This window comes from Ascidiella aspersa, chromosome 1 (assembly GCF_963924565.1).
Source record: "Ascidiella aspersa chromosome 1, kaAscAspe10.2, whole genome shotgun sequence".
Lineage (NCBI taxonomy): Eukaryota > Metazoa > Chordata > Ascidiacea > Phlebobranchia > Ascidiidae > Ascidiella > Ascidiella aspersa.
In genome coordinates this window covers 742,508-756,531 of record NC_139447.1, presented here as the reverse complement: position 1 = coordinate 756,531, position 14,024 = coordinate 742,508, and the positions used below count along the sequence as shown (strand labels likewise).

Genomic DNA, 14,024 nt, shown 5'->3' with positions numbered 1-14,024 from the left:
GAAAGTACAGGTTTAAGCTTATTATTTGGTAAAACTTGTAATTAGGCACAAACTGTACTTAAGGACCCGGATTTTGTTTTGCATAAAAAAAAGTAAAAACTGATTACTCGCACATTTATTTTCAGGAATTTAAAGCTGTAATATAGCAGCCTATACAAGAAACTTATTTTTTTTGTAAAACATAAATTTATTGCCACAATAAAAGAATAAAATGACACGTAAGTGGCTTAATGTATTATTATTTTATAACAACTTTTGGCGCTGGTCCACAATCCTACCACACTTTCGTCCAAAGGGATTTATATAACTAACATTATTTGTGTTAGGAGGGTGCACTTTGGCATTTGGATTCTGGTGGGTCTAGTATTGTTATTATATTAATTCTCCCATATGTATTACTTAGAATTTTCAATTTAACAACTCATTTCATTATTATTAAACAAATGTGGTGGGATTCTAGACCACCTTTTCGTTTTGTTTAATCATTTTTTTACATTGTTAGGTGGTAACCAAAGAGAACTGGCCAGAGCTAAAAATCAGAAGAAAAATGGAGGCCAGAAAAACAAAAAAGATGATGGAATGTCTAAAGAGCAAAGAATGCAACGGTAACTTGCTGTCATGTCCTTTATCAATAAAATACAACCATAGTTTGTAAAAAAACAATTAACTAGTGAAAAATTGGACTTTTGCTCATTTGAATGAGATCTGAACTGAATTTAGTGACATTTTTATTAATTTCGTTTTTAACAAGTTTAAAATATTTATTATCCACAGTGGAAAATATGACAAGTGCACCTGTGAGTTTTTTCGACTCAAATAATCACAACCATTTTTCAATAATTTTTATGTTGGGTGCATTATTGACCATTGGTTAGCCACCCCAGTCTGTATTTTATCACACCAAGATGTGCAGCGCTAAAGTTTCAAAAACATTTTTCCACACCCGTAGTTCGAAATCGCACCACATTTCGATCTTTTATGTATTAATTAAAGTAAACACACACAATTTTTAACAAAACAACAGGTGTGCACCTGCAATAGAATGCAGACTGGTTACCATTCAAGTTTTTGCCGCTTTCCATCCTCGATATCTTGTCAAGATGTGCCTTACTTTTCAGCTGGTTTACAAATATCTAAAATTAGTGATTTAAAACTTTTGCCTCTTTTAGTTAATTAATAAATTGAAAACGTAGATTGAACTATTGGTAGTGTTTGTGAGATGCTTATATTGTTGACTTTTTTATTGTAATTGGTTATGAAACAAGAACCTTTAAAAACACATTTCTGACATAATTATATTGAAGTCTGTAATTAAAATCTTCTGAAAACCTGTTATCTGTTTTGAAACAGTTACTATACAAATGTTTTTTAATAATAATTTTCATGTTATGTTGAAATAGGAGTTATGTGGAATAAGTTCTATTTATTAGCATTTGCTTCAGGTTTGTTTTGCAGTAACATGTAGCTTTTAATTATAATAAGGCCTTATTAGATTCAACATAATTTTTTGTGTAAAGTGATGCCGACATTATGAGAGAAAAACAACTGAAGAAGGAAAAGGCAAAAGCAGAAGCCGGTACTTCGGGAGAAAAAAAGTAAACGAGAAACAATCTTTCTGCAGTCGAACAATTTTGTAACTAAAATAATAAGAAGCAGGTGGTAGGACTTACAACTTTTTTGGGGATATTTTTTACATATATATATGTATATTGCTGTGTGTTTGAAGTGTGTCGCTGCCCTCCATAATATTCAGATTCTCTAAGTTATCTTCACTAAAGTTACAACATCACAGTAATGGATATTTACCATAATATGAATAAATTTAAAGTATGTTTTCTCTGTTTTTTTGGCTGCATACATTCCAACTTGTGAAGTATGCCATAGCACAAGTATCTATTTCAAACATGTTTTGCATAAACTTTTCTTAAACACTGCACAACTTATTGGCTTCCTGCTTTTATTGTATATTATTTTACTGAAATACAAACAAATACAAAACAATTGACTAAAATGTTGTTGTTAACATAATATGCCGACAACTTATGTTTGATATAACTGGATCTTTTGAACTTCTGCAATTGTTTGCCAAAATATAAACTCAACAATACAGATCACAATATGTAACAATTAAGGCATGATACAACCAAAACGTTTTCTTTGACAGATGACGATTTCAGTGTTCATATTGAACCCCTCAAAATTATTAAGCCCAGCTATAAAATACAAGGCTAAGGCAGCATAAGAAAACATAGATGAGTTTGATGCATCACTTCCAAGTATTTATTAGCTTACCAACAAAGATGTATATTAAAAAAGTAAATGCCTAAAACAAATTTTTTTAATTTTTCTGCAATATACAAGTGATTTTGTCCAATAGCATATAATTTTGTCATAACTTTTTGCAATTAGTAGATTTGTTTTCCTAGCTCAGTACAAAAACAACTTAGTTATTAGAAAGATAACAAAATTAATTTGTTAAAAGCATATTTAGTTGTAACAACATGTTTATATAAACAAGTAAAAAAGATTGAACACATAATAAATTTACATAAAAACTGCAAAAACAACCAATTTGGACATGCATATATATGTATGTACAAAATCCAGTGCCTACAATGGATCGCTTAAAGGTAAACGCAGGGTTGTCAAATGTGGTTCAGTTTCATAAAACAAACAATTTTTGGCTGTGTTTTATAAAAATGTCTGTAGTAATAGTAGATGTACAGCACATTTGATCTTAGCCATTTCAAGAATAACTATTCAAGGCAATGAATACTTTTAAAAAGCAATAGAGCTTGTTATATGTTGCAAAAATGTTACACTTTTCAATTTCAAGTAAAAATGAAATATTCCCTGTTTTAGCTGGGAAAGTCCCTATCGGGGAAGCAGGCAGGGGCTAGGAGGGTCCAAACGTAAATGATGATGCCGGCCCACGATGTCGCAATCTTCACCCACATTGCAGCGGTGTTACCCGAGATGAAAGTAGCCTCCAAAGCAGTGTTGCTTGGCCTGGGGAAACAATAATGTACACAGCTTGTATACAATGTTGCATTGAAGCTCTTTCAGTAGTAGTTAAACAGGGCACTGGTCTAAAATTCTACCACATTTTCGTCCAAGGGTTTATATTGCTAACAATATTTGGGTGGGTCAAATATTATTATTATACTTATTTTTGCATATTTATGCCTTAGTTGTAATTTAACTTTGACAATTCGTTTTAAGTGTTAAAATAAATATGGTATGATTCTACACCTGGCAGTTAAACAGTGTTTTTTAATGACAATCCAAACAAATATTGCAAGTACAGAAATCAGCATTGCTTATATGTTCACTAGTTGTCAGTACTTTTGTATGCAATACAATAAATACATTCCTGTGGTGCTAGGTGTGACACATTTTGTGCGAAAAATAAATATACCTTAAAAACAAAGCTTAAATAATCTCTAGGCCAAATAACCGGATTTTTTTTATGAAACCACCCACTCTATCAACTGAGCTATACAGGCTCATAGGGGAGCAATTCAAGAAACAACCATAGCACCGTTGCCTGCTGTATCCTGTTCGTAAAACTAGTCTGTGGTATGGTTCGAACTCACGACCTCGGTCATACCGGGACCGTCGCTCTACCAACTGAGCTACACAGGCTCAGAGGGGAGCAAGTCGAGAAACAACCATAGCACCGTTGCCTGCTGCATCCTGTTCATAAAACTAGCCTGTGGTGAGGTTCGAACCCACGACCTTGGTCATACCGGGACCGTCGCTCTACCAACTGAGCTACACAGGCTCAGAGGGGAGCAAGTCGAGAAACAACATGTATAGATTAAGCAGAACATTAGTAACGATAACACACAGAAATGCTTCACTCACGAGAACCAGTTTGTGAGAGTCATCATTGTGTAAAGAGTTGTGAGGAGGAAAATAAAGTGGAAGAACGAGTAGGAGTAAGTGACGCTGTCCTCTTCATCATCAATGACTCCCTGCCCACGATTCTCATCTTTAACTGTGGAACAAAACCTCAGTTGGCGATCAAATTGTTGTGCAAAACAAAATTATTACATTCGGGTAACACTATGCACGGATCTGTAATGTAGCTTGATAAATGAATTGCAAAGCCAAAAAGGTCGATTGAATCGACATCATCTTGTTTAAGGCGTTTCGATAACATTAACTGAAGATGATACAAGCTTGAATCGAAACATCTTTATCAAGATGCTGTCAATCTACTCGACCTTTTTGGCTTTGATTTCATTATCAAATTAAAATTTGTTACAAATGTTGATTATAAAGACAATTAGATAAACATAAGCAAACAGTTGAGAACATAAGCAAAACAAAAATACAGCAATGTGAAAAATTATTATCATATTTAGTGCTAGCTGTTAACTACATAAAAAGCTAATAGAAGATGTTTTAATATCGGTATCTTGCAGTGATTGCTTACATGATTTACAAAATATAAGCTCCCATGAGCCTATGCATTGCTTGTTTTATGACACCATTACATCTTGTAAGTCATTTAGTGGAAAAAGTGCAACATTAAATGTTTCTGTTATTTGGTTTCTTGCAAATGAGTGATATTATATATAAAACTGAGTTGTAACAGTATTGTGGCGTTTATATTTAACTTGGTCAGAATAACGGGGACCACTCAATTGCAATAACTAGCGGTGTTTCAAACCTAGGCATAACATTTTTGGTTATTTTTCTTATTTAACGTACCAAGGATATGTAAATCAATTAAGGCTATATGGAATTCAATGTTAATGACATCACCAAACTTTATTGCAAATGTGATGACATCACAAAATCCTTGTTAGGTTTCATAAAACAGTGTGTTTAGGAATTAGGTCAAATGCAGTGTTTGCAAAAGCCATGCCTTAAAGGTAAAGCAACCTTTCAGCACAAAAAGGCTTTTCTAGCAAAGAGTTTAATAAGTAAAACTTGTTGGTCTAGTTTGTTAAATCATGCGCCAACCAACTCATTAAACATCAATTGTTGGAAAGAAAGGCTATATTTTTGACAAAGACTTTGTTTTTGTGAATTAAAAGAGAACATCAATATATTGCAACAGCCAGTCAAATTTATAAACTAAAATTCAACAGATAATTTTATATGCTTTGTAAATTATAAACTTTAAAAACCATGCAAAAAGAAATATCATGCAAGTATTATTTTTCCAAACAAAACAAATATATTTGGAGTAGAATTTAACCTCAGCGGTTCCCAAACTAGGGTCCGTACAGCAGTTTCAGAGGGTCCGTAAGGAGAAATAGTCTTTTAAGTTTTTAAACATTAGTCTATGTTTTTAACATTATCTGTCATCTTTATTGTCTTAGTTATGCTTTATTATTCGATCATAGCGTGTTTTATGATGTCTGTTGTGACATCATAAAGCATCTATTATGCTGTACTACCTGCTATCAGCGAATCGTTCGTATGAGTTAGAACAGGCTGGTCCAAACCCAGTTGCAATTTTAGCCAAATTGATCCGGTTAATTAATCCCTTTTTGCGCGAAATGATAACGTCTTTGTAATTTAGTGATTTGGAAGTATGCAACAACTCTTTTACGTGAACATTCTACGCTTATAAAATGCAGTCTTCCAATTAAATTTTTTGCCAAACTCAAATTTTTCACACCAGTTTTCCCAGTCTCATAACATTCGATTTTATTTGCGCACAAGTTCGACGAAAGAAGCAACTTTCTGGAGCGTATCTGTCTTTCGATATTACTTTGTGACGTTATCTTTAAACATTTCATGCCCCGACCAAACGAAAAACGTTGATCCGCTCCTGGTACGCATTTAGCCTACTTTATGTGGCCAGCAAAGAATATGCAAGAAATATTGTGGCCCGCGATGCAGTCAACCGTGGAACACCCTGAGTTCGAAGGTTGTTACATTAGAAAGAATCGTGACTGCACTAGTGTACTACAAAAACTATGGGTCAACCCTTGAAATTTTATAGGGCCGCGAAATATCAAAATAATTGCAACGGGTCCGCCAGGCAAAATTTTTAGAAAAGTTTGGGAACCGCTGTTCTACCTAATTAGGAAAAAACAAATCTGTAGATTCTAAGGTTCAAGATTAATGCCACCCTAATTGTGTTAAGAAATGTCAAACCAATTGCCCAAACACCGAACAGTGTGGATGATTTAGCAAAAGCAAACACAATCAAAGTGACATTGTAACTAGTTACCCAATGCTTCGGTCTCTCCTGCAACAAAATCAAGGTGATTTCATTTTGTAAAATAAAATATAAAAAGTACTTCACGCAATAACACATTCCAGTAAAATAAAAACACAATACAGAGGAATTTTAAATATAAAATCATACGAAAAATTTACATTGAAAGCATTAAACAAAAATGAATTTTAAAACTTAAGCAACACGTGACCTTTACATGCTTAAAGTTTTACAAACACATTAATATTATAGTCACAGGACAATGGCTCATTCTATAAATACATCTTATGACAAACACTCTTTGTGACGAACAAAGGTCAGATATGATTAATAGACCACTGTAGTATGCTTGTAATGTTATTAGAGCATTTTAAGTTAATGAAAAGGTTTCATAACAGGCAAGCAAGTTAATTATTGGAAATGTAAAAATCTTGTTGTAAATCACCAATTTTTTAGCAAGCTAGTTTGCAAATAACAAATTATTTGAATTTTTTTTAGGGCAATCCCAATATACAAAGTAACTCCAAAAAATGTCAGTAAATTTGTTGACAATCAAATTAAAAACATATCTTGAAAATATTATAAATATCTTCATTTTCAAACCAAAACTAAATAAACCTACTTAATTCAACGTAGCAGTAAAAATACCATTTATAAAACTCTTGCAAGCCATTATAAACAGTTGCAAAACAAACATTTGTTAAATCAGCGCTTCTTAACCTTTTTTAAAGACAAGTCGCTGGCCTAAATACTAAAGCATTGGCGACCCAATAAGACGCACAAATGAGCTAGATTTACATGTTGCAAGCCATGTCTTCATAATGCTTCCGCAACCTTCTTATTTTATAGACATCTTACCCAGCACCAATCCCAGTAAATCCAACCATGTGAACTACTACGACCCAACCTAATCGAACAACTTAAATTTGGACCATGACTAGGGCCTGCAAAAGTCAGTAAAGTTAAAAATTTTTAAGGACCTCTTTTGTCCACGAATCAAAGAATAAAGTTGTTTTCAGCACCTAGGGGACTGTTTCTAAGAAGTTTATAGGTCAAAATAAAGTTAAAATTTACAATAAAGTTAAAATTTTTTAATAAAGTCAAAATTTGTCAAATTATGGCTTTTGACAAAGTTTTTGTGTTTCTTGAAAGTTATTTTTGTAAATATCGTCGTGAAAGCGTTGTAAATCAGGAACTGCGACACAATTAAACCATATTAACCAATAAAAGCAGGAAAAATGTCGCAATGCCCACTTGGATCAGCAGTAACCTTTATCGCAAATTGTCCATTTTTTATTTATTTTACATATTTAAATAATTCTTATAAAACGCTTCATCTTCATAAACATGGTCGTTTCGAAGATCAACAGTTTGGAATTTACGAATAGACTACTGACATTCTGTAATACAAAAATGCCTAAGCAAGCTAAATCTAATGCCAGAAAACCGACGCACTTTTTATAATCCATAAAACACCTTGACTTTGTGACAAAATATTACGTTTGGGTCTAAAATCGACAAAGTATTATGTTTGGGTAACTGGCATCAATTCAAGGAAGAACTGTAGCCTCTACAAACAAGCAATTGCATTAGGTTTAAATAAATTTGATAAAAATAAAGTAAAAAAAAATATTTTTTAGGTTAAAATAAAAATGGCCCTAATCATGACCCATAAATAGGTTGAAAAGCACTATGCTAAGGCAACTGATTTTGTGAGTTTTACCTTCACCAACGTCGTCACTCGCTGAGACACAGCAACAGCAGATGCTTGCCTCCTCCACTTCTGAATCCCCTCGAATCGTAAGCCGTTCCTGCTCCGATGAGGTCGTAGTTCGCAATCTTAAGCGAACAAAACAGTGTAAGTATTCTATTTCCCGAAATGATTACATCAAAATGATCAAATCAAAGATAAAACTTAAAAAACAAATTAGTTGTTTAGATGTTGAATAAACTTTATTTTAATCCTATGACTGTGTTCTTAGCATCTTAATTTGAAGAACCAGAAATTAATCACAATTGTTTGTTTCGCCAGTAAGGTTCAAAACATTAATTTAAAAAAAAAAAATTTATGACCTTGGAGTGTTCAATGTCAATGACATCTAACTCACCAGTTTATATGAATATTTCTATAATTAGGCTTTTAGCGTTTTGTCAAGACAGAAAAAAAGAAAGTCATGCTCTTTCTTCAAAGGTGCAGATTAAGTTAACATACACATGTTTATTGTAGACACTAAGAATAACAGATGGCATTTTCACTTAGTTTACCAACAAACAAACATGAGCAAATGTTTAAAATCAATTTAGACCAGGGGTTTCTAAACTGGGGTCCATGAACCGCAGTTTTGGGTACATGAACTAGATTTAGGGGGTCCATGAAACCCTAACTGAATATTAGTGTATATTTCAAAACTAATCCAATTTAAAACAAAAAAGTTTAATAAAAAATAGAACGTTTTTGCACTGAATGTAAGCACATTTCTGAAGTTTATTTGTATTTTGGCGTGAATTTATGCCGCCATCTCTAAAAAGTTTCTGCCTATCCTGATTGATGCGAAGCAAAAAAATTAGGGTTCGGCGTTAGAAAAGTTTAAGAACCACTGATTTTGACTCACGATACGTAAATGACGACAATAAAGATGAACACCAGACCAGTGACGAGAGCAATTGTGTCAGACGTTGTATCGTGGCTTCCCTGAAAGCAGGTTTCCTGCTTGGAATACAGCGTTCCATTTGGATAAGTCAAGATTCCTGCAGGAAATAACAACAGTTGGAATGCTGACATGAAACATTCCCATATTTACAACCAGGGTTTTTTTTAAGGTTTGGTTTGGGTGACCGCTAAGTAGTTTTAAGAGACCGCAAGTGTTTCATTTAAATCCCCAAAAGTTGCAAGTCCAAAATTTAGGAAACCGCTGGAGAAATTTGGGGGACCGTTTCGCTCCCCCAAAACACCTTAAAAAACACTGATCACAACTGTTAGACAAATTTATGTGAAATGCAAAGTTTGAAGTAAAGGCTACAATACTTCTAAAGGTTTTAATCCTAATCATACAGGTAAATCCTATAAGGTTTTATAGGCAATCCTAATATTTGTCAAATTGGAAACAAATAATCATCACGTTAATAAAAAAAATCAACTGACTGAAACCCACATTCTGTGCGAGTCTGTAACATTTGCAAGGAAACACATAGTATCTAACTTTATAAATTTAAGTGGTTTGTCACAGTCTGTAACAGTAAATACTTTCTATAACTATTTACAATTAAACGCAAATTTAAAATAAAATTAAAATAACCGTTACAAAATTACTCCACAGGAAAGTAAAATATGGCGATGGGATTCTATGTTTTTCTTACAATAAAACTAAAATAAAGCATTAGAAGCATAATGGCTGTGAATGTTGTGGGAAGATAACGGTAAATAACAAAGTCCATACAGAAGTAGGCAATTTTGTGTGAACGTTTTAAAGCTTTGTTTCATTGTTTGTTAAAATATTACGTTTTAAGAATGTTAACAATTAACAAATATTTACAAGTTTACACAACACAAGCAACTTGTGTAGGGGTGTTAATATATCTTTCTCATGTCTTGGACCTACTTGCTTCACCAGGGTTGCTTGCGATCGATGAATATGTGAGGTAAGTGACGTAAGTTGCAACAACTGAAGCTTGGAGGAGACCTGACTTGGGTTGGTCTGTAAAAAAACAATAAGCTGATTGCGTTTGTAGCAATAACTGGACTTGATTGCTTAAGCCAATTCGAAATTCATTGTTTGTCACTGGTTTGTAGTATGAAAACGCTTTTATAATAGGACTAGGTAACAGAAATACTAAAATTGAATTCACTGATCTCATTTTACATACATTTAATATTATTATTTTTACCAAAACAAGTATATTTACAAACAGGATTTAGGAGCTATTTAAATAAAAAATATACCAATAATATAATTTGTTAAAAAATGTGTGATTTTTTGAAAAGTTTTAGATTCTGTAAAGTTTCATTCAAAACTGACTTTGAAACAAACATAAGAACCTTTAAAATTTGTTTCTACAATAAAACAAAAGTCAGAAACATATTTTACTTACGCTCTTGCACTTTTGGTGAGATGGCCAAAAGTGAAATGATAATCACAAGTGACCAATTAACTCCAATGAATGCTTTGTTAGTCGTACAACCGGTCGTTTCCGTGTAATAAACGATCATCAGAATGAAACCAGTGATCGATCCAGCAAGGAATAAGAATGTGAAGAAAGCAATTGCTGCAAATTTCAACAAAAATGCATTTTATGCCCATACTGACACCATATTTCGGGCCAAAAGAAATACAGTATGAATTAAATTACGCCACTACTGTGATAAAATAGGCAAAATGGATAAAAATTATTACGTACAATTTTAATACTTTCTGATTTTGAACTGAACTTGGTTTCAGCTATCCAGTTTAGTTCCTACAGTCGTTAAAATACTATTTTCCGAGAGAAATACTTTAGAAGAAGAAAACTCTTAATTGAAATGCAAACCATGGCTGAGATGCACAAATAATTCGTAATACAACAACGATACTACCACTTGGCACCTTTACAATTTACAGTTTGTGACTGCTATTTTACATTTTTTTAGGTTACAGTTTTATAGGCTTAAAATTTGTAACTGCAATACGCAAGTCGGACTTGGGACTCAATAATCTCATTTAGTCTTACTCGAGCCCAAAATCCGACTCCAAAATAAAAAAACAACTCCTCTGTAGTCCATAGTCTCACACCGCAGCTCAGTCAGCTCTGGTCCACTGAGTTACAAGATGATCTCACCTCCGATCCAGCATCTGTTGTCCTCAGCTCCGAGGAGCCAGCTCCCGTTCCAAGTGTGAGCAAAGTCCACCAGGAGAATTAGCTGGAGGATTATGAAGAGGACTCCTCCCACCATCCCAAAGTATTGCCACACCTGCGCAAATAACATCACAATACAACTAAAGCATTCACACACACAATAAGAAATATGTGCCAGGAGTTGATTTAAATGTTGCGAATACAAATAGAATGCAGCGGGCAGTCATGGTTGTTTCTTGACTTGCTCCCCTCTAAGTCTGTGTAGATCAGTTTGTAGAGCGACGGTCCCAGTATGACAGAGGTCGTGAGTTTGAACCTCACCGTAGGCTAGTTTTCCGAACAGGATGTAGTAGGCAATGGTGCTATGGTTGTTTCTCGACTTGCTGCCCTCTGAGCCTGTAGCTAAGTTGGTAAAGCGGCTGTCTCAGTAAAGTCAGCTCCACAAGTTCAATCCTCGCCACAGGCTTGGTTTCTAGCCTGCCTTGCTTACATTACAGATAGGCTGACTGGTGAATAAAGTTTGTTGACTTTTTCAACTGGATATAACTTGGGCGATTCAGGTGCTTCTTAATTAAATACAATTTAAGTAAATAAGGATAAAGTTTGGATCTAATTATTAAATACACTAAATCAACCGAAAACCCTCCCACTCCGTTATGGAACTATTAAAGTTGATTTAAACCAGTGCTTCTTAACCAGTGGGTTTAATGTGGAAAAAAAGTTTTCTACACCAAATGCAAATTTTGTATTGGCAAAGCAAATTGCACTATATATTCATTGGCAATGTCACCCTAAATATTTTAGAACAATTTTTAGTATTTTAATAAAAACATCAAAGCCATTATATTTGATAAAATCGACATTTCGCAATTTACAGGTGTTTCAGCAATAACTCATGCCATCATCAGTGCAAAAATTAAGTCAAGATAAAAGCGATAAAACCTACATCGCCTTTTTATCGCTGATATTTTTTGTCCTTTTTTCCTTTCTTTTTACCTTTCATCGCTTTTATCGTCACTTGATTTTTACACTGATGATGGCATGAATTATTGCTGAAAAGTCTGTAAATTGTGAAATGTCGATTTTATCGAATATTATGGCTTTGATATTTTTATTGAAATTACAACAAAAACCTGTGTACTGTGTTTCAAAATTTTTAGTAGATTTATTAATTTGTAAAAGTTGTAACTTACATTCACAAAAGCGGTTGTGTTTGGAATGAAGAAGGCTCCAATGCACAGTCCAGCCAGAGCAAGGAATTTCAAAAACCAGAAGCTGAAAATTTAAACAAACTTTAAACCTAATGGGGAAATATTAAAAAGAATGGTTTAAGAATATTATAAGAACTGTTATATATATATATATATGTCACCACGCCAAATTAAATCATTCATTCATACATCGCCAATAAAGAAAACCCACCCATTATGGATGCTTGCTCTGCAGTCCTTGGTGTTTGCAACAGCAATCGTCAGAAGCATAAAGAGAAAATAGAAGCAAGCTGCCCCAAACATTATCTTGTACACTGCGTCCTTGCCAAATATAACCCCACAGTTGTCTGTAGATTGCAGCGTCGAACAAAATGTCTTGAATATTGAGCTCTGGAATTAAATATACATTTAGTTATTGTTACTCAACATGTAAAATATTTAATTTTGTGTTAGGCCGACTTAAACTTGTTCTTGAGTTTACAAGGTGTTATTGGAACGAAAAGGGGAATAATATATATATTAATTAGTAATTACTGACATGATTTTGGGAATGTGCGACAAACCTTGAAGACGCTACCTTTGTATGCAATAAACTTAAGCATTGTCAATTGCAACATAACACAAGAATAAAAAGCAAATGTTGTTTCAAGTATAAAAAACTTAAGAATTATCAATTCGCAACCTGAAAAATGAGTTGATAGAATATGGAAAAGGCTTTATTAGTATGCAGAGACACTGGAATAAAACACAAAAATTGGTATAGGTTGACAAAATTGTAAAAAATCGGGTATCGGTCCATAAATGTGACATCAGTCGATCTCTAGTAAAATCTCACGCTCTGCAAAAGAAAACTTCTTCACAAAGGCAAACAACAAAAACTTACGCTCTGTAAGCTTGTTTGTACGGTTGACGAGAGCATAACGCAACTGACAGCCGTTACGAGAACGAGGAAGAACATGTACATGAGTCGCGTCCCCGTTGACGTTTTAATGCTCGGGAGACACGAACAGCACAACGAGCATGCCGCTGAACCACAGCAGCATGCAACCTGCACACCAGAGAGGGTTAATGAGATACTTGGGAATGGATGTTTTCAAGATTTAATTGAATATTTAAATGATAATTTTTAGCTTTGACACAAACTAACGGATTAATACAGTTGGGGCTTTTTTACATAAACTTATAGGAAAACATATATATATATGTATATAGCTTTGTAGCACACTTTAAATGTTCTAATAAAGTAATTGTTTTTATAGAAAAATTCACAGATAAACATTTGGATTAGTAGCAGACTTTTAACCTATTGATTTAGGCAAGATTTTATTGACAAATTAAAGTAATCGTGCACTTGGAGTTTTTGTAAGAGAATCAGAATACACTGTAGCTCACATTATTAGACTGCAAATCTAATTGCAAAGCATTTTCTGTTAAAATTTATGCCTGAAGCACATTTACCCAAACTAATAAAACTGTACTGTAAGTTGTGCCATGATCGGTGAAATGTTTAGGAAAAGCAAAGTGTTTTAACTTTGAGGTTAAAGTGTTTTTAACTTTGAGGTACAATTAAAGTCATAAAAGAGACAAAAATTATTACATTCTTATGCTAGGTAAAAGAACTTGAAAGTCCTTACCTGTGCAATCATACAAGGAATGCACATGATGAAAAACCTCTATCAACACTTTTTTAAAAAATACTAAACAACTATTTATCTGCAGGACGGTAAAATTCGAAACAGGTTAGTTTTTAAAAGGTAAAATACTAAAAATCAATAAAAATAGTTTTATATATATGATAC

The 14,024-nt window shown here is 33.5% G+C and overlaps 2 protein-coding genes and 1 non-coding gene across 5 annotated transcripts; 1 reads left to right on the top strand and 2 right to left on the bottom strand.

Annotated features, from left to right (window-relative positions):
- Positions 1-5: 5 nt before the first annotated feature.
- LOC146166420 (putative SERF-like protein) lies at positions 6-2,045 on the top strand. Its single transcript, XM_083390356.1, has 3 exons — positions 6-218; positions 503-605; positions 1,518-2,045. Exons 1-3 carry the CDS (start codon positions 212-214, stop codon positions 1,597-1,599), a joined length of 192 nt encoding a protein of 63 aa, XP_083246482.1. The 5' UTR covers positions 6-211; the 3' UTR covers positions 1,600-2,045.
- Positions 1,947-14,021, bottom strand: LOC146166418 (serine incorporator 5-like). 3 transcript variants are annotated; one of them, XM_083390265.1, is made up of 12 exons: positions 13,860-14,021; positions 13,109-13,273; positions 12,437-12,615; positions 12,208-12,289; positions 10,997-11,129; positions 10,274-10,447; positions 9,784-9,879; positions 8,797-8,932; positions 7,908-8,023; positions 6,197-6,214; positions 3,868-4,000; positions 1,947-3,009 (listed from the first exon to the last, which is right to left on the bottom strand). In XM_083390265.1, the coding sequence occupies exons 1-12, from the start codon at positions 13,884-13,886 to the stop codon at positions 2,859-2,861; spliced, it is 1,410 nt and encodes a 469-aa protein (XP_083246391.1). In that variant the 5' UTR covers positions 13,887-14,021; the 3' UTR covers positions 1,947-2,858. The 3 variants fall into 3 exon arrangements, with proteins under 3 accessions (XP_083246391.1, XP_083246398.1, XP_083246406.1); XM_083390272.1 differs by lacking the exon at positions 6,197-6,214; XM_083390280.1 differs by lacking the exon at positions 1,947-3,009 and having other exon boundaries at positions 3,864-4,000.
- On the bottom strand, positions 3,711-3,784 carry Trnat-ggu (transfer RNA threonine (anticodon GGU)). Its single transcript has one exon. It is a non-coding gene; the product is annotated as a tRNA-Thr (tRNA).
- Positions 14,022-14,024: the final 3 nt, after the last annotated feature.